This window comes from Rhineura floridana, chromosome 5, assembly GCF_030035675.1.
Source record: "Rhineura floridana isolate rRhiFlo1 chromosome 5, rRhiFlo1.hap2, whole genome shotgun sequence".
NCBI lineage: Eukaryota > Metazoa > Chordata > Lepidosauria > Squamata > Rhineuridae > Rhineura > Rhineura floridana.
In genome coordinates this window covers 152071283-152092727 of record NC_084484.1, presented here as the reverse complement: position 1 = coordinate 152092727, position 21445 = coordinate 152071283, and the positions used below count along the sequence as shown (strand labels likewise).

Here is a 21445-nt window from a genome sequence, read left to right as displayed (position 1 = left end):
AAAATAAAAAAATAAATCCCATCTACACCATCAAGTAGTCTGGTAGCAGAGGTAGTTAAACTTGCACACAGATTTCAGCAAATCAAGCGGTATCTCTGACAGTGAGAAAGGGAAGTCAAATGGTGACAGTGGCAGAGAAGCAGTATTCAAACCTCGCCAAATTACTCTATAATCCCAGAAGGGTGTGTGGCTGTGACTACTATGAAGAGATTCTGCACTGAGCCGCATGACTACCGCTTTGAAAAGTTTAAGTGTAAATTCGGGATAACCATTACAATCTGCTGTAAAATTGGAAGGCCACAGCTTTGAGATGATAAAATGAGCAAGGGACAGCCTGGAGCCGGGGAAACGCCTCAGCACCATCCTATAATAGTTCTATTGAGGCCACTAAGCCTCACTCCCAAGCAAACGCTAACGTTGCAGCCTCAAGCAATCAATTCCGCAAAGAGATTTTTTCCCCGCTACTCCAGCGTTTGCATGGCAAGGATCTGAACTGTCCCTGCCATAAAGCTAATAAAGAGTTCGACTTTCGCCTCAGCTCTTCACCATTTCCCTATAACCTAAAAGACGAGGCTCCTAATTCTTGACACCCTCCTTCGCTAAACAGAGACACTCTTCCTCCCGGGAAAAAAACTCAAAGCACCACCCGCCGGTTGCCATTTTTCCGACGCAAGCTCCCGAAGCCCCGCCTCAATACACAGCACGGAAGAAGGAGGAGCAAGCCGCAGCATGGACCGCTTTAGCGGGGGATGGTTTCAAGAGGACGCGCCGGAAGCTACACAAGGCCTCAGCCGGCCTAGACGTGCGGCTAACGTTGCTTGAGGAGCCGGAGGAGGTTATTCCCTGCGGGCAGCCCGACCTGGCGCCAGTTCTGCCTTCCGTCCACACTGGACGCCTGAGGGTGAGGCTTTAAACATCCCGGGTACAAGGTGCTCCGGGGGGGGGGGGAAGGAGGTAGCCGGCATCCGCATTGTACCAACCACGTTATGAGCGTTCCGATGTTTTATTCGCTGCATGGCGAGGTCGGGGTGCCTCTCCTAATTCTCTTTGTTTATAGGTGGCTGGGCCGCTCCACACATGGTGATATATTCAGTTTGTTCCGAGTCTGACGAGTCATATGTGAAAGTGGCTATCCTACACTTGTATTTTTCGCTGTATGTATGATTGCACGTGGGGACCGCCTCTATCAGGCTTTTAGGGGGGGCGTTGAGTGGCTTCAGTTTGCACACGACAATATTCACATTGCTGTATACACAAATACTTCCATACAGTGTAGTCACAGATTCTTACTTAGAAGCAAACTGGCAATGTGTGAATGTGTTCCTATGAAAACTAGTGGACGGGCTTCTATTGTATCTTGTTCATCTAACAATCCATTAGTAGTAAGTCATGAAACTGGATATAAGGTTGATAGTAACTCCAGATCCTGGGAGGGATCCTGCAATGTTTTGTATACACTTCCTTGGGAGTTAACCCTGTTGAATTCCATAAGTCTCAATAGCTGAATATACACAGGATCTGCCTGCAGGAGTTATAATTTTGTTAGGGCCTGCTTTCCTACCACATTAGTAAGGCTGTTTTAAAACACATACACCTATACCACTCCCACACCTAGTTAAATTTTACTCTTAAAGGGACAGGTGCCATGTCAGGATCTGACTTTAACAACTGCAATTAAATTAGTTTATTATGGGGGGGGTTCTCCTCAGACTCCAAACACTGTAGCTAAATGGAAAGGTGGGCTATAAATTATATTAGATAAATAAAGGGTTGTATAATATTATGACCTAATGATTTGCCTGAAGGGCTAAGCTGTGGTCCTCCAGAGGTTGGAGTGCAACTTCCATCAGGTCCAGCCAGGATAATAGAAGTTGTAATCCAACAACATCTAAAGGGCCACTGATTAGCCACGCCTGCTGTAGAGTTATAATGGTATATTCCAGATCATTTAACAAACATAAGTTTTGCATTAATTCACTTTACCGCTCTGTTGTACTTACAGTCAGCGTTGTTAATGAATTAAAATCAGGAGGCTTCCTCTCCTTTTTTCATTGTGTGTTATGATAGAATGGTGACAGTGTTCTGTTGGAATTTGTGATAAGGAACCAGGTGGTGGCAGTAATAATGCCAGGCTATTTAACAAGAAGTTCAAATTTGTGGTACTGGGAGCACTCACACAAACTCTGCCATGCTGAAAGCATATATGAGGGAATCGTGGGCTAGCCTTGCCTTCTGCTGACTATATGCATACCAGCCACACATTTGGCCATGTGAAATAGTCTTACACATGTGCAAATGTACATACTGTAGGACTCCTCCACGTAAGGGAGAATCCTGATTGGCCCAGAATTTCCCCTAATGCATATTAATTGGTATACACATAAAGCCCCATCATGCAGTCAGCACAGGTGTCAGCAATGGGGGGCATGGCTAGCACAATCTGCTATCCCTTAATGTACAGGGGAGGTTGTGTGAACCCCCTGTTGTATTTATGCTAATGAACATGACTTTGGGTCTCATTTTCACTGGGCACCCCTTATTTTCGAACACTGTAATTGGGGCATAAAATGCTGGGGTTTTTTTTAGTGAACCTGAGAAACAGGTACAAGTAACTTTTTGTGCTTGTTTCCATTTGTTTTTAATGTTCTGAATTTGAATCCATCAGGTGCTGTCTTAACTATTATGCCATTTGTTGTACTAATAGATACTAAATATAACCGCCCCTCTGCTTTGCCATGTACATATATATTTCTGGACAACATCCACACTCAGTTGTAACTGCAAACATTTTCTAAAAGAAATATCATAGCCTTTAGCATATTCCTTAGCCTTTGGTGCATATTTTATTACTATCTCATGTTTTATTGTGATTTAAAGTTAACAGACACATGTACAAAACAATGCTTCTTCGACAGCATTAAGCAAACATCTATCCCTATAACCTTAGAAACCTAGCTGCCACAATTCTACTAATCTTAATCAAAATGTCACCTCCAAAATTTGAAACTTTAGGACAACTCCGTCATGTATGGAAAAACATACCTCTGGCTCTACAATTGCTGTACTTTGGTCCAATTTCAGTTCTGGAGATATGTGATATTCTATCAGAGTAAGCTACCTATGTTCGTATTTAAACATTTAAAAACATGGTGGCCATTGGTCCAGAAGCAGGCTGTTTGAAAACAACATCATTATCACATTGAGGTTGAAAAATTGTAGCTTAACCCTTAAGAACATGCCACATGAGAGTGCTTGTATCAATAAGTGTAATTAATGCTATATTAATGGGTCTACACCTCAAAGATGCCTGGATCCTTATTTATTTTCTCAGGCTTTGAGGAGCCATGATCATGTCTCTGTCATTAATAGAGGCCAAAGCAGCACAGATCTCCGACCCAAACATAGTTGCAAAGTCATGCTAATTACAATTTAGTATGAGTTACACTGCCTTATGTTGACAGATTCAGTCTTAATAAATATTTGTTTGCTCTATCTTGGTTGATTGCATTGTGTGGCACCTTCTTTATCAAGGCACATATAATCCTTGTGGCCAGAATATTTCAAATGTCTTTAATAGGCCAAGGACAACAGCAGTAGCAACATGAACATTTGATTTGCTTGTGATGATCATGCAGGTCTGTGGGAATGCTGAAAGGTTTGAACGTTTGTGAAATCCATTACTTTTCTCATTGATTTGTGGCAATCTCCGTGTGATTCATCTGTAGCTTTGCTAGTATGTCTTGTATCATTAGCAAATTGATCACATGTATGAACTGGTAGCACCCATGTTTTTACTATTGATGATTGCACATTTATACCTATAACTGTATCAAGGACTTTTCCCAAAACCTGTAAATACTTTTTTTCTCAGCATAACTGTTTCTGTGTCCGCATTCCTGCATTATAAAGAGCCTTTTGTAAATCTCTGGTTCCAGATACTCCATAATTTAAAGGTAGCATAAGGGATAGTTTGCATCGTTCTAGTGTCCTGCTGCAAAAGAGGCAGGGCAGCGTTGCTTCCATTGTTCATAAACTTAGAAATTAGTCAGCTTCATGTTGCGCACATAGAGTGGGTGATATCCAGTGTCCCATGAGCAGAATACCAGCTCACACAACATTTCCTCTCCTGAAGCAACCATTATCTGTTGGAAAGTCTCTCCAGAGCATCAGGGGGACTTGTTAGACTTTGTGGGCTGAGTCGCACTGGGCTGCAGTAGAAGGGGGGAATCTCAGAAAATTGGGCAGAGGATTCTTGTATTCCACCGATGCAGGATTATTCTGCCCAGCACTGTACAGCTCAGACCACAATACTGGTAAATCCTTCAGGTGCTCTAGAAAGGCTTTTACTGAGAGTGGAGTTACAGAAAGCTAGAGGGTAGGAAAGAGAGATTCCTTGCATTAGCCAGTCTTCCACTTACACAGCATTGGAAATTGGCCACATTGAGGAATAGGCTTGATCAAGCCAACCCATCTAGATGTGAAAGCAAGTTATCAAAGTCGCATATACTTGCCATCATGCATCAAAGGTGAAAGCATTTTCTTTACTCCTATACATAATGCCCTAATGTGTGAAAACCTGCTAGGCAGTGTAGTTCAAATACCCCAAAGCATCTTTAGGCCTGAAGAGTATATTAATTTTCTCAGCATTGTGTCAAAGGTCATAAGCCTCTGCATATTTCCCAAAATGAGCATAGAGTTTGGAAACTAATCTAGATGAGCCCAAATATTCCATATTTATGTGATACAGCTACAGATCTGCAATGAATACTGTAATTTTTTCTCTTACATGCTGTTAGGTAAATGTTTCCTTTTTAAAAAGTATACTGAAATAAGATTTCTTTTAAAGATTCTTTTTAAAAAAAAGTTAAGGGTTATAATATCTCTTTCTTGCAAAGGAACACATGTAACATATTAAGGTACTGGATGATAAATAAATTTGATCTTTATTGATATACTCAAGGAGTTGTGAGTGGGTCCTGATAGATTTCTACTCAACACATCAAAATATATGGAATCGACAAAAAGCCTTGCTTGTACCTATTTTTCAGGTATTCCTCCCTTGTCTTCAGAGAAACCCTCCAAATTCTTTATTTTTTATTGAAGTAGGGGCGGTGGGAGAACAGTTTTATTAATATTCCTAAAACACCTGAAAGAGCTTTATAATAATCCAGTGTTTCTGGATTTGAGAGATTTGCAGCAAAACATTTCCCTTGTAATAGAGGTCATTGGTTACAAGGTCAGTATCATTTGACCATGAGATCCAGCAACCTTCTGGTTTTATATAAAAAAGAAAATTGCAGATGATTTCTTAACAAGTCTGGATTCATAAAAATAGAAGAAGTGAAAAAAACAAAAAATGTATAAATATTTGTGTATTATGCAAATAAATACATTTGCCAGCGGACAGGATACAAATATTGCTGGCAATGCAAGACATAGATCCTTTCACAATAACTCATGCAAATGGTGATTGAAATCCTGTGGATGAATTCATCAACAACTGAGTCCATAATTAATAATTGCAATTTTTTTCTAGAAAGTATATTTATGTAACTGTACCTTCACAAAAGAAATGGACTCTTTGCCCCACCCAAGCTAATGGCACAATACATTTGTTAGTCTTTCAGATGCTACCAGACTGTTTTTACACCCCAAAATTTATGTTGTGTATTGACATAGGACTGCATTGTGTATATCTCAGCCTAGCCTACCTCACAGGGGTGTTGTGAGAATAAAAGGGGAAACCATGCATGCTTCCTTGAGCTCCTTGGGGAGGGAAATGATTCATTATCAATGAATAAATTAAAATAATTAAAATGTTAAAAAGTAATATGATTTCTTAATTACCATTTAATGTTGCTAATCCTGAAATTAAACATGGACTCTTTCTACGGGAATGGAGGATCTTCAGAATAGCTGATATCTATAGAACTCAACCAGGAATCAAGGTTGTAGGGCATTGGTTTAGTTGGAACAGTGTCTGAGCTGTTACTTCCATATGTAGTGCTAAAATAAAAATATGTGTACATTATTAGACTGTTATGAAATAGCTTGTGCTGTTGGTTCAGTGAAAGTGCTTCCATAGGTTACATCATTTTTAGCACAGTGCTTCATAGCTTGGTTGAAAGCAGCTCTGGGGTCATAGTTGTGAACTGTGTTCCATGCCTGTTAGAACTTTACTTATTTTAATAATGAAATATTTCAAAATAGTTCGCTCATACATAAAGATTGGGCAGGTCTTTCTGTTTCATTGCCTACTCTGTTCCTGTCTGCTCATATGTGACCAAGCTGACTGGATATGAATGCAGACAAATCTGGTATAATGATAGCCAGCAGGCTTTGTAATTTCGGTAGAGTGGGGGGAGTGGGGGTTTGAACTCTTCTGAATGTTCAAATTGACCATCTTGGGCTGCTGTCAGGTCTCTTAAGTGTTTGAAAGGGGATCTGGGGGAAACCAGGAAATTATAGACCACTGTATGTTACGTTAAAAAATAACATATAGACCAGCTAGCCTCTGCCCAGAGGAACTGATGGAAAGCATGATTAAAAATAAAAACGGGCCTTGCTGTGAGAGTAAGTATAGCTTCTGCATTTGGAAGGTCTACTTCACCAACCTTTTGTTGTTGTTCTTATTGTGTCAGTAAGCATGTAGATAAAGGTAATCTGTTAGATGTTAGAAGTGTGGACTTCTAAAAATATTTTAGTCCATTACCAAAGGCACCCACTTAGAAGTTGTCAGCCAATGGATAAAAGGATGGATCCTCTTACGGATTAGTAACTGGTTAAAGTACAAGAAAGTAGCTCTCATAATGGAGGGAAGTAAGAAGTGAGGTTCCCCAAGAACTTTTATTGGGAGCAATGCTATTTAACTTGTTCATAAATCAGCAATGATGGCCAAGTTTGTACATAACTCCAAATTATTCAGGATGGTGGTAATAACAGCTCCAGAAGGATCCAACCAGGGTGAATGGGTAACAATGGCAAGTGAGATTCAATGCAAGTAAGTGTCAAGTGATGTTCATTTGGGCAAAAAATTCAAATTTCACATCTATACTGATGAAGTCTGAACTGGCAAGGAAAGTGGCCTTGGAATGGTGGTGAATGTTCACTGAAAACATTTACTCAGAATAGCTGTAATGGCAAAGACAAATTATATGGTAGGGATTGTTAGTCACAATTTGTGACTGCTCTTGACTTTGATTTTAAAAGCTGAAGAATAAGCTCACATACTGTTTCTGAATTCAGTGTCTTTAGTGTAGTACAAGCTAGCTCTGAACTAACTAGCTTTTGTGCACAGTTTGTAAGCAGATCCTTTCAAAACAGATGTATTATTTTTATTATTGTTTCTCTTTTTCTCTCTGCAGTGGATGCTGTGAAAGTATATCTGACCTTCCATTAAAATATTGGAAGGCAAAGTACAATAGAAAGAAAAGAGACTATCTGAGCTAAATAGTAGCTAGTGAATTGTCACGTTTGTCCTAACTTCTTAAAGACCCAGTTTCTGTGTGACCTAGACAACAGGAAAAGTGCTTACCTGTGTAAGCATTCCAAGTGCTGCCCCAGCATATTTAAATCCACATCACACTATCCAGCCCATATGTTTGTAACATGAGCTAACATGGCAGTAGCCTGCATATACCTATGCTCTTGATTGCTGGAATGCTATTGGTACATACACATTGGCTTGTGCATGTGTTAAGTGCATTTTAACATGGGAGAGATGAAATGCATATTCAAGTACTCTCCCCCCAGGCACACACCCAATGGCCCAGGTTAGACATAAATTGGGTAATAGCGGTGATCCGTCACATGGAAGAGAATAAGAAGCTCTGTATCTTCTAGGTCTATTTAGGATACTTAAGAACTTATTTAGAGCTTGGTCCTGTGAACTCTCCAGGCTAAATGCAGTTCTGAATCTCAGTGTAAAGTCATTATATGTCTTGCACTGTTAAGTCTGTTAAATTGTTTTATTTTTAAAAATGCCTTCCTCCTCAGACTTTTTCCAGAAGTTGCTGAGCACAGCTGAGTGTGGCTTGGACTTAATGCTGGCTGATCATTAACCAGAGAATGGAAAGGGAAGAAGTGGATGCACATGTGATCATGTCTGCAGGGGCTCCCATTCTTGCCATAGTTAAGAGATCAAGCATCATTATATCTGCATCACCCATAGTGGCCTTGCTCTATGGTGCATACACTACAGGCAAGACTTTGTGCCTAACTTCGGTGGCACTGTATAGGCGTTATAGCCCATTTACCTAGGCTCAAAATGTGAACCTATATTGTGTCGTGTTTGGATCACACGCGGTATTCATAGAGCACTGGTAGAGCATAGCTGGGATGACATGATGCAGTTCTTGTCGTCCTCTCTTGCTTGTGCCGCAAGTGGCTTAACTGCTTTGCAAGTGGAACAGCAACAATGTTTTCAAGAGCTGTTGGGGCTATTAATCAATCTGTTTATATGACAAACATGAACTTTGACACCCTGGGCTCCTTCTGGGAGGAAGGGCGGGATATAAATTTAATAAATAAATAAACTTCAAATTTAGTTTATTTTATATCCTTTTGTTTGTCCACGCAAACGCTTCTATGTTCCTTTATAATCTTGACTTAAGTAAATGCATCTACTTCTGTCCGACTTTAAAAAAAAATCACCTTTCCTCATTAGTGTGCTTTCTGAGAACTACTATTGGAAAAAATGCTTATTTAACTTTTCCTGTTTACTTTTATTTTTCAGGGTATATGGGAAAAAATCCTTAGGACTGTTGAAAAAATTGCAAGTGACATGATAATTTAGCCAGTGACTCAGAATGATGGATTACCAGAAGATTGGAAATGGTTTGCAAGTGACTGGTATAGGGGCATCTGCACTCCACATGGTGGGGTATTTGGGAAAAGTCAGTTCAGTTCTCTTTGAAATTGTGCAAAGTTCTTTTTTCTCCTTTCCTCCTCCTCAGTTTTGAGAGAGTTTTTCATTTCTATTGGTCTAATTTATATTACCTCTCTAAATTCTTTTGGTAAATTTATTTTTCCACGGAAATTTTACTGAAATGGCGAAAGATTTACTATTTTCAAATATTTCCTATCACGGATAAGTTTATGAAAACATTTGATCTATTTTTGGTTATATTTTAGAGTTCAAACTAATGGTAAAGGCTGTTTTCATTCAGTGTAAATAGCCCAACAGCAGAATAAAGGTCAAGTTATGTATAGTATTGTTTGCTCTAATGTTAGGATCACTCTCATATCTATATTTGATTTATGTTTCAGTACTATCACATTTAACTCTGCGACACATAAATGATTTCCTGGTATGAAAGTCATTTTGCTATGTTTAAAATATTTGGCCCCTCAGGAATAATGCATCTGTTGTTTGTTTTATATCACTTTAGGACTGTAATTCTGCTGAAGTAACTCCAGAGGAATGCTGCCCAGCTTGCAAAAAGAAGGGTCTGGTGCAAGCTTTAAGAATATATCGCATCAGTTTCAAAGAATCAATTTTCCTATGTGAAAATCCACAGGTGCCTCCACATTTTTTGGTTGTTGAGTTGGAATTGGTCCAATATTGCTCTACCACATATTAATGTAGGCATTGTTTGCTAATTTACTAAGTGGCTGCCATAACACTTACAATAGGGTGGCTCTTTGGCATACAAAACCAGTGTTGGGTTATCCAGGTTCCATTAAACTGCAAGCACAATACGGCTGAATACATATAACCACAAAGAAAGCTTTGTGTCATGCAACATATAAGGAAGCAGATGCAGAAAGCAAGGTAGCCTATACCATTTCCATTTGCAGGTCCTGATGCTCAGGGATTACTAGGCCTGTTTTTGGATTATATCTGAAACTAGTGTCCCCATCGATTTTTTTAAAGGTAAAAATATTACTGCCAAATTCAAGAATACGGGTCCCTTATTCTAAATACTACCCCTAAATCATGACCACTGCATACTTGCTCTTTGTCACAATGCCTATTTGTAGAGGTCCCTCCGACTTACTTGCTACTGTCCTAGCGTCTTGTGTGGGAAGAGAGTCTTTCATGTTTCAGGAGGAAGAGGAAGTTATCCCATGGCTCCTCCATAATGTACTAAATTACAAGTTTCAGAGGTGGCTTTGTACAAAATCATGAAAAGGAGAGAGAGGAAAAGCTTGGATATGAGGCAGTGTCTACACCTTTCTGATCCTAAGCCTATCCTCACCTTTTGTTCTGTCACTTCTGATAAGAGTAGGGTGGATTGCATAGGTTCCAAGAAAAAGAAAGCATTTACAACATCTAGTCATATCTCTGGCTTGTGCTTAGGGATGAACATGGCGAGAAAAGTAGCTGTTGCGGGAGGAAGACAGGTTAAATCAGTAAGAGTTTAGGGCAGTGGGTGATGTAAGGGTGCATAGCCTATTCACTGCTTAATCCAGCCCTAATTCAACAAAGCTAGAAATGTCCTTCCTCTACGTAAAACATAAAAAGGCACAATAGCAGCAATAAGAATATCAGTGTCCAGAAAAATCCTTTAAAAAGTTGTGAGAAAACCCAAACGTTCTTGAATAGATACCCTCTTCTGAGCCAATTATGTTTCTAAAAAGGTTTCCAGTTTCATTGAGCCAATTTTATAGTATCATAGCATTGCTGCTGTTTCTATGGACAGTCCTCTATTTCATCCCTAAAATTTGCATTATATTTTACTAATTTACTCAAATGACCTTGTGTTTTGTCTTTCCCTCCCCCATCTCTTTCAGTGCATCTACCCTCTGGGGTTTAAACCACTTAACAACATTATAATTCCCATTAATTCTCAGGGGACTTGTAGGAAAAGAAAGGTTTTTGACACAAGCCTGGTGACCTCTCCTGTTGAACAATGCTTAAAATTAACTAGGACTGATAACTTGATGGACACTGAGAAGATGTTCAAACCTGATCTCGCTTCCAAGTGCAATGGAGATAGTCTGTTTGGGACTCGGTCAGGGCAACCTGACTTTTCGGACTCTAATAGCGCAACTGAGTCTATGGAGCAGAAAATGGACATGGAAAAGGCAGTTCAAGAAAGTTCACCAGAGATCTTCAATGTTCAGGCACAGCTTTTGTCAGAATCTGAAATTGGTTCATCAGTGTCTAAAATTCTGCATCAAGACAAACAATCTCTGCCAGAGCCATTGTGGCTTCAGTGGAGGAATACGTATGCTCTCTGCTGGTTAGATTGTATTCTGACCACACTAGTGCATTTAGAAACACTAAAAATGATTCTGAATGGATCAGTCTTAAAAAATGTATCGGTAATCCAGAGTTTATTTGCAAAGTACAACCAAGCAACTGCACTTGTGAATACTTGCCAAAAAGGTAAGCTAAACACAAGTCACTTTCCCCTTTGTTATAATAATTTTTAAAAGAAGAACTTTAGTGGGATGTATAGAACTCTGAGCTTTTGAAAGTGCAGATGTTTCTTTTGTAGTCTGTAAGATTAAGAATGCAGGCAGGCCTTGGTTAAAGTAGAGTACTAGGTAGACCTGTGGAGCCTCATTGTAGCCCCGCTTGAAGTGAGAGTTCACTCTAGAACACACCCAACTCTTGGAGCTTTATGTTCCAGGGGAAGATTGGTAGTGGTGGCAAGCTGTTTTTCAGTGAAGCTTGTCAAGGTTTTCCAGAATGCAGCTTGAAAACCACTTAATGAGAGGTAAAACGCACATTTGGCTTTGGAGATGTACTAGCTGATTGGCTCATGTAGTTAGCTTTGGGTGGTTGTTCTGAGGATGACTGCATTAATCTGATTTAGCAGCATTAGCAGATATTGGTGAATATCTGGAGTTGGGTTACTTGTATTGCCATATCTTCTGCAAAACAAATTATATAATTTCATTTATTTAATTATATCACCGCCTCAAAGACAACCTGGAAGGCAATATATAAATGCTCTAATATTCAGTTGCTATTGGTACAGATTAGAAAATGGCAGCTTTTGGAGATCACATGTTGATAGATTAACAAACTATTTTGTACAGGTGAACGTGTTCCTTTGGATGTTCTATGGAGAGCTGAATCACACTTGAATGAAATCAGAAATACAATCTTTGTCCAACTTCAGCCTCAGCTTAAGTGTACATTGGGTAAGTAATTACTGTTTTAGGTTTTTGGTTTTTTTTAACATAACGGAACTAAATTTCTAAACATGTGGCGGTAAACTAGGCCAATGCCAAACATGCTTTCTTTTCTGTCTAATTTCTTTATGGTTCCAGAGAGACACGTTCTCAGAGTTATGTGCTAAAATATTACAATGCTCATACTATTATTCTGTTTCTTGGTCTGACCATCAGATGAAAACCACTTTTCTTTGTCATTAGCTTCAATAAGATTCTGGTTTCAGTGATACAATACCTATGAATATTTTAGCTGTTTTCTATGCTGCTGATTAGTCTGTTAAGCATAAGGAGAATACTGTTGAATCAGAGCAAAGGCCAACCAGATGCCCCTGGGAAGCTCTGAAACTGAGCATGAAGTCCATACCTTTCCCCTGCTCTTGCCCCTCAGACTAATATTGAATGTTATGCAGCCTCTGAGCATGGAGATTGCATTTAGGAACATAAGAAGCTGCTTTAAACCCAGTCAGATCATTGTTCCATCTAGCTCAGTATTGTTTACACTGACTGGCAGCGGCTCTCCATGATTTCAAACAGGGTTCTCTCTCAGGCCCACCTGCAGATGCTGGGGATTGAACCTGGGTCATTCTGCTTGCAAAGCAGATGCTCTGTTGCTGAGCTACAACCCTTCCCTAACATAGGGTACAGTCAGACCATTGGGCCATCTAGCTCAGTATTTTCTGCACTGACTGACAGTGACTCTCCAGGATTTCAGGCAAGGATTTTTTCTCCCAACAGTACCAGGAGATACTTGGACCTTGGACCTTTTGCATGTAAGGCATGTGCTCTACTATGGAGCTGTTGCAATTTCTCCATTGGTCTGCCCACACAGGATCCCTGTGCTGTGTCATGGACATGATAGGTAGCATTTGGGGGGGGGAAACTGGCCTAAGTTAATTGTTGCTAATATAAGGAGCCATCTTGCAGGGCTATTGTACAGGAATAAAGATTTTAGCTTAACAGCTGAGATGACAGAAGGATGATTCGGCAAGCAGGTAGTATTTAATATTTGGAGAGGTGATTGACCCTGTAAAACAACTGGAAAGGAGAGAAGCCATTTAAACAGGAAGCTGATAAATAACAGCAGAAGATCCAGATCCACAAGGACTGGTTCAGCTGTAACGCCAAGGTTTGACATTACATGAACAATCCAAACCCTCTGTCCTACCTTTGTACATGGTGATCCTACCCTCCTTTCTGAGTGTGAGGCACACCATAGTATGCCATTTTAGCTGAAGCAGCAAATTATATTTTCTGCTTTTCCCACAAATCAGAATTCAAAACCACTGATTGATCCAGGTGAGTTGGGAAGCGCAGTTCAAACAAAATGGCAAACTAAAAAAAGAGGGAGCTGACTGCTGTAAGGGAGGGGTTGGAGCATCCAAACCCCAAGACTACATCAGAGCTTGTTCTTGTAGCACAAACCTTGTTTTGGCATTGCATCTGAAACCAAAGTTTTGATTTAACGGCCTGGTTTGCACATCACATTAAACCATGATTAAAATAAACTATGGTTTAATATGAACAAGCAGTGCGCTGGTGCATGCTGCTCAAAAGTCCACTCTTCGCTCCACCTCCTCAACTATTGTACCAGGGAGGAAACAAACTAGAGTCTGGCTTGTTATACGTGAACCCATACTTACTGTTTGTTTTTCTCCTACCAAACAGTAAGCTATGAACAAACCTTGGCTTCTGTTCATGGTTTGTGTGGAAAGAAAGAAACCGCAAGTCTTGGTTCACACAAAAACAATACACCAGACTCGCCAGCACAATAGGAACAGAGATGGGGCAAAGCATGGACTTCTGAGTAGCATGCACCAGCCTACTACTCAATCACATAAAATAAGTTTCAAACTATGGTTTACTGTGACGTACAAACCAGACTAATTGATTATTAATTTGTGTTAAGCTGAAATAGAATAATAAGTAGTTAAATCTATTTTCTTATGTTTATTCTATAGTTGCTGTAAACTTCCATGTGATTAGTAGGGACGTAGGTTTTTTTATAGTCTTACTTTCTGTTCCTTGTTAAGATATCTTTGCCTATGTAGGAAGTGCTCACAGTTTCTTACAATGTGTAACCCATTTCTCTGCATCAAAAGAAATATCCATTAAGGCTTCAGTTCTGTGCACACTTACTTGGGAGGCCTGTGGAACTTGGTTCTAAGTAGAGGTGCATAGGCTTCTGCTGACAGTTACTAAAATGTCATAATAAAATGCCTTTTTTAATATAGGAAGCAAAATACATAATTCCCAAGTATTTCTATTATTGAAAAGGTGTATAATTCAATGCAAAAACCTTCCTATACCTTTTGGCCTTCATACTTACATTGTATGAATGGAGGCCAAAATATACTTTATATATTAGTTGAGCCTGTGCACAAACACTTGTAAGAATTGGCCCTTATGACTGCATTTTGAAATCTTAAAATACATATTTGGAAGAGCCAGTAGATCTTGGCTACGGGTGAATAAAATGGCTATGTGCAGCAAGGTTTTCTTTCCTTTTAAATAAAAATATTTTTTCTTGTATGGGGTTGTCATGTGCTGTGTTTTTTCTTTTTCTTCAAAGGTAAGGAAGAAAGTCCAGTGTTTGCTTTTCCTCTGCTTTTACAGAATGATCCTCAAATAGAGAAACTATTTCTCCATTCTTATTCATGGAAGTTTGAATGTTTACAGTGTGGCCACCAAGTCAGTGAAAGGTTAGTTTCTGCAGAGGTTTTGTTTTCTGTCTTCCTTAATACAATGTTAATCTTCAAATCAGTGTGGAAAGCTTTATATTTACTTTTGCAAACAGAATCCTTGCAGGGTTGATGGGGTTTTACATGCATGCATTTAGCTTGCTGTGTATCTTCTTTCAAAGGTTAGTATAAAATGTTGTGCTTGCTGTGGGAAGGGACAGGCTAGCTCTGCAATACTTGAGAATTTGTCAGTTTTTCTTGCTGTTGATCAGAACTGACCCTACCAGTTAAAGTGTACATTAAAAAGTTAAACACTAGAAAATGACAGTACTCCAGACATCATGTTCAGTCTCAGCATAAATTGGGCCCCCAGATACACTCAGTTTTATTTCCATTCTACCTGATTCTATTCCCTGATAAGACACCAAGCCCAGGAGCATATCTCTTCCCGTGTTGACAGATGTCCCTTCCAACAGCTGTTTGCCAGCCCAAACAGCCAGCACACTTTGGCTGCAGTAGTCCAAAGCTTCAGGGGAGAATCATGTGCACAGCCATAGATACCTTTTAAGTTTCTGTTGGAGCCTCTCCACAGCTCCAGTGAATCCTTTTTAGGCTGTGCTAGGAAGTCCAGCTACCTGCAAGCAATATATGGAGGCTCTCTCCTGCAGCTTTCTGTAGCATTGTAGGACTGCTGTGTGGAGTAAACTGTCCCAATCTGACAGTCCCTACAATTTGCATGAATTTGCCACTTACTTTAGCCTGAACTTAAAATTGGCTTTAACCTTCTGGTTGTGCCAGATTCACATCATTTTTGAGTGAGGATCATTTATTTGAGTGACTCTTCTGGTTATCCCGAGTTCAGCTTTGCAAGAGTTTTTTTCACAGTAATGTATCAGTTCTTACTTTTCTTTCAGCTATCGGAAGACATTGACAACATTTACAAATATAATCCCAGAATGGCACCCACTGAATGCTGTTCATATTGCTCCCTGTAATAATTGTCATCACACATCTCAGAGAAGAAAAATGGTTGTAGAAAAGTAAGTGTTGAACCATATTAAGATCCCGAAGTGAGTAAAACTACATTGCTATTGGGAAAATAACAATGAGTTGCTATTTGTGTTATACCAAAATGCAGTTCAGACAACAATAGTAGCCTTCCTGGGTCCCATCGTGTAAATATGAATTTCCCAGCTGGGAATCTGTGTCTACCTCCATGTTTCTGCTGTTTGAAAACCATGTTCGATAGGATAATGTTCTATAAGCTCTAAAACAGTCTTATTTGGGCAGTTGGCGTATAAATAATTCTTGAATTTTTTTGAGGCTTCTGTCAAAATATTCACAATTATCGTACAGTTACCTGTTAATCCTGTTGTGTGTTGACTGTGTCATTAGTATTAATAATATTATGAGTTATTTAGTTCTAAAACTACAAATTGTGTCTTTTGGTAGTGTCTCCTCTGTACTTATGATGCACTTTGTGGAAGGCTTGCGACATAATGATCTGAAGACCTACTCATTTCACTTTAAAGAAGATACCTACCAAATAACAGCTGTTGTTCAATATCAGGAGGAGGCAAAACACTTCATAACATGGATCTTGAATTCAGATGGTAAGTACAGTGTATTCTGTTGTATCTATCCTTTTTGAATAAATGCCTATCTGTACTGGTTGATAACCTTACACTTTTCTCTTTCTAAAATCAAAGGACTAGGAACCTATAAGTATTATAGCCGGTTTTGTGTGGTTTGGGAAGTTTTATGCTTTTCTATCCCAGCATACATAAGCTGTCACAGTTTCATAAGAGGTAGTTCTAGCACACCCATGTTCATTGGGTTCACCCATCCTGTACCAAAAGGCATCTGGGAGCCTCTGGGAGCCTCCCACAGTAATGGGCATCTGGGAGCATCTGGGAGCCTCCCACAGTAATGGGGTCCTCCAGTCATTCACAGAGAGGACCAGCCATTACATGTTTTTACTGTCTTCTACTGTGTGGTGGTCCCAGGTTAGTTTAAGAAGGAGCTCCAAAACTGTTGCTACATCAAGACATCATTGCATTGTTTGTAACAACCTCTGGAAGCTCCCACTTTGGACTACAGTTTCAGAATAAGGGTTCACCAAAAAAAAAGCAGTACCTGTTGTCAATTTTACGTGGGTATTCAGACAGACCTGCTGCTTGCCCCAGGAAAGCCACATCTACGTCTGTTTTCAACCCCCCTTTTCAGATTGCTGCATTCACAGAAATGGCTGTCCATCATCCCATGTAAGTGGAATATTCACTCTAAAGTTTCTCCATGCAATTGTGGATCTAAGCACACTAGTCATTGGAGAAAGAAAACACCATCCCATGCTTGCTTGAATCAGTTTAATCAAAAGAAGCTGTACTTCTCATATCCATCATTAGAAACACTTCCTACTGCAGCTTAATGGATGCTTACACCAGCCTTTTCTCATCTTCTGTGATGAGTAAAAATTGTGTCTAGGCAACCAGGTGGGAAAGCTGTTGTAAACTGGTAGATAATTAGTTTGTTCTTTCTTGAGGACCATCAATGGCTTACACAAGTATGTGTGAGCAGGCAGGCTAGTTTAAAAAAAATATTAAGGCTCTTATCCAGTAAGTGGTGAAAGAGTACATGTTCTCTGAAACGAATATGACAATGATCTCCATGGAATTGTGATGAGGGATTATGTTTCCTAAGATTCTGAACTGTTCATATGTTGTTTTCAGAAACGTGGCTTGAGTGTGATGACTTAAAGGGTTCATACTCTAGAAGGCACAAAAACTTTGGAGTTCCCCCTTCAGAAGTTCACATTGTCATCTGGGAAAGAAAATCAAATGATCTGGATTTGCAGTTACAAAGAGGAGGAGCTACATATGTCTCTCTGCTGAAGAAAGCGCAGCCAGATTCTCCTGTCAAACATGTTGATGACAAGGCTGTAGATGTTGCACCTTTAATTTGTCATAGTGAGGATATGTTGAAAGCACAAACAAATGAGACACAAAAGTTGGTTAGTAATGACAAAAGTAATTTGCTTTGGGGCTTGGAAAATCTGGCCGATGATGATGTTATAACTTTGACTCTTGTAAGTGTTCCACTTGACTTGAAAGGTAAACCACTGGAAGACAGCCATGTAGTGGAAAATAACCTGATGGTCAAAACAGACACATTGCAGCTGCAAGATCCAGGTGAAGTCAGTGTGCCTCCATCTACTTCTGAAAGAGACATTGCTGAGAAGGAGTGGACGTTACCAGAAAATACCAATGCTCCCTTGTATCAGGGACAGCAAAACAATGCAAGTAACACATTTATAATGCCAGTAGTTTCTCTAAGCAATAGCAATTACTCACCAGAAACATCAGTTCAAGGAGCAGAACCTGAAGCTCCTGTCAAAGATAGCAGCAGGTTGGACGCAGCAAATCCACAAAACAAAAACATCAGAACAAAAGTAGGGAGTAGTGTACTGACAACACCTAATATTGTAGAACACCCAAGAGAAGCAACAGCAAATTCCCAGGTTTGTGCTCCATCTACCTCAAGTAATTCTTCTCAATCACTCCCTAAAAATGGAAGGAAATCATTTGTAGGCAGTTGGGTAAAGGGTTTACTTGAAAAATATCCTATTATACCTAAGAGTGTCTCCACCTATAATGCAATAGAGATCTCTAAAAAGTCCAGTAAAAAAGAGACTAACTCCAGTTCACTTGGTAGGCAGGCAAGCCACTTTCGTGGTTTCCAGGTGAAACATTCAAACAAACAAAGTAAGACAATAACTGAAAGGGCATTTGGTTCTTCTCATGAGGCTCTTCTTCCATCAGCCCCTACCACTTCTCTTATTGCAAATCCCTCTATAGAAAAGCATCACATTGGTGAAAGTAAGGGAACTGTAGCTAAGAGTGCAGGCTCACTGGTTACTTCGCATAGCCAGATTCAGCCCAAACAGAGCCACAATGAAAATAAAAGCTTTACATCTGTTGAAAATGTTGATGAGTCAAGTGTTGTCAGAGCACATCAACTGCGCCTACAACTTCTTCAACAGCTTAAAGCTAAAAAGGAGAAGCTAGCTTCACTAGATAGGCTGGCAAAGGCTCAGGTGAGAAATAGGCATTCTCCTAAGAAAAGGATGAAGGACCAGTCACAGCTTGGATTCCAGAAGGAAAGTGAGTCTCTGCAGAGCTTGTTAAATGCACTGCAGCACCAGATCGATGTTGAAGATGGTAAATCTGAGAATTCTCCAAGCACCAGTATGTCCCAGTGCAGCAGTTCAAGTTATGATGATATTTTATCTGAGCTACTGTCTCCAGCTACATCTGTTGCTTCTTTACAACTTCCACAAGAAGAAGAATGTAGATATCTAGAAATAGGTGGCAGTCCAGTGCCAAATAAGACATACGATGGCACACAGGACACAAATCATGACCATAATTATAGTCCATTAAAGGAAAATGGATATGAAGGTCATACAGACCTTTCGGCATTTAAATCACCCCTGAAGAAACTCAACTTCGATAGTCCTACAAAACAAGATATTCTGGAAGAACTGTTACCTAGTTCAATGTTGAATTCAATAATGGCTGACACTGAAGACTTGCATCATTTTGATGAAACTCTGTTAACTTGGTGAATTGTGTTTTAACAATTTCATATGTTTCTATTAGTTGGCTTTAAAACAAAGCATAACTTAATATTACAAGCTAATTTTGCACATGGTGTTACTTTTGATTTTTTAAATATGAAAGATTTGTACTACAAGGTTGTTGTTTTTATTAATAAATTAAGTTTGTATTTTTCCTTTAAGACAAGTATTAGCTGGAAGAGATAATCTGAATCTTGTGTCTAAAATAGAGGTGATAAAGGGTAGTTTTTACAAACTTCAGTAAAGTTTGCTGAGCCAGAGTGGCATTTGTACAAGAACTCAGATGCTCAGTTGCTGAACTACAGAAATTTGGTAAGCGATGACTAAGTGTGTGTACACACATACATGTTCATGGTAGTGTGCCAGCATAGTTGCTAACAGATGCTTATTTCAAAATACTTGCCAGTTGGCATAGCCAAGTGTTTTAAAAAAAGAGCTGTTAAATTTCTTTTCTTTTCTATAATTGTGTTAATTTTTTGTTATTGTTATCTTACACTTGAGGAAAAACAAGTTTCTGTTCCCAAAATATACCTAACTGGAAGCAAGTTCATTAAAATGATGGGAACGCACCATAAATTGTTAGAGCTCACCCTTTCTGAGTAAAGAATAGTCCTTTGTGAATGCTCTGTTTATGCATAATGCTAAACCATCGTGTGTGTTAACTATGGTTTGTTCAACAAATTGTGAGTTGTTTCACAGATAAGCAAATACAATATGGCTTCTTTCTCCAAAGCTTGGTTTGTTTTCCAGCTGCTTGTGCCTCTGTAGCTTGACAAAGTGTCTTGAGATAGATTGGCCAAACAATCCATGGTTTAGCAAGACTGTTGGATTCAGTCAGACTCTCAGATCATAGTTAGTGTAATTGGCTGGTTTCGGATGTTCACAAACTATAATTTGGCTAAACAGACGATGCCTTAGTGTGAAACCAGACCACTCTTCCTGTACAGATGAGTTATGAGGTTAAGATTCATTTAGGAGGCACTGCTAATTCTGAGTCAGTTTTGATAAAGCAGTGATCTCAGCAAATCCTATTCAATCAAGGTTTACTTTTCCCCAGAGTTTTAATCAAAGGGAAAATAAAATGGTTTTCAAAAGCTGTGGCAGTCTAAAATTGCTATGTCTCTCTCTTGTCTTTGTTTTAAGCACCCTTCCAAGAAGATATGCTGTATATTTCATATAATTATGTTGTATTGCTATTTTATTCATGGTGCACAAAAAGGTTCACTGTTAAGCTGCTTGACGACAGAATTTCTTGGAATGAAAATGCATTTATTTGTCAGCTGATCTTCAACCCTACTTCATGACTTCATGCTTCCTAAAAGCATGTGCTCCATAATTGAGATCCTTATTATGTAATGCTAACATTACTATAGAGCTTAACCACTTCTAAGGCAAGAAGGTTGCATGATAATAAAATGTTTAAAGTCTGCAGGCCACTGCAGAATCAAGACCCCTTGGTTATTGCAGTGTTAGACACAGTGCAGAACTGTTTCCTCGTCCTTTCTAGCAGAAAAGTATGTACCTTCCTCTAACCTAGCATCTGCTGCCCCGTTAAAGCTTGATGGATAAAGGGGTGAACTATGTTACCTTTTTTTATATTTCATCTGGCTGTTCAAAGAGAATCAGATCAGACTGTAGATGGAATGTCACGGTGAGAAGAAAATTGCAGAGGATACTGTGTCACTGAAATGTAACTCGTTCTAGTAAGTGAAGAAAGTCCCTGGATTGGAGCTTACGGGTCTGATCCTATCCATATATAGTTAAGAGAAATTTCTAGTTGAGTCCAAAAGACTGATTTCTGGGCAACCAAAGTTAGGATCAGTCTGTTAGCAATTGTTGAACAGAGTGCTCTTTGCAAGTGGGACCTGCCCCCATTAACCTGATCGCTTTATTTATTTATTTAATTAAACTTATAGACCGCCCCATAGCCGAAGCGCTCTGGGCGGTTCACAAGACAAGAAACATCAAAAATACAATAAACATGTAACAATATAAAACATTA

At 39.3% G+C, this 21445-nt stretch overlaps 1 protein-coding gene across 6 annotated transcripts; it reads left to right on the top strand.

Annotated features, from left to right (window-relative positions):
• Positions 1-537: 537 nt before the first annotated feature.
• On the top strand, positions 538-20541 carry USPL1 (ubiquitin specific peptidase like 1). 6 transcript variants are annotated; one of them, XM_061628469.1, is made up of 10 exons: positions 541-901; positions 7996-8200; positions 8735-8894; positions 9390-9518; positions 10735-11332; positions 11992-12096; positions 14699-14828; positions 15722-15847; positions 16260-16420; positions 17537-20541. In XM_061628469.1, exons 3-10 carry the CDS (start codon positions 8808-8810, stop codon positions 19429-19431), a joined length of 3231 nt encoding a protein of 1076 aa, XP_061484453.1. In that variant the 5' UTR covers positions 541-901; positions 7996-8200; positions 8735-8807; the 3' UTR covers positions 19432-20541. The 6 variants fall into 6 exon arrangements, with proteins under 6 accessions (XP_061484455.1, XP_061484454.1, XP_061484453.1 ...); XM_061628471.1 differs by lacking the exon at positions 7996-8200 and having other exon boundaries at positions 538-901; positions 10795-11332; XM_061628470.1 differs by lacking the exon at positions 7996-8200 and having other exon boundaries at positions 540-901; positions 8735-8876.
• Positions 20542-21445: the final 904 nt, after the last annotated feature.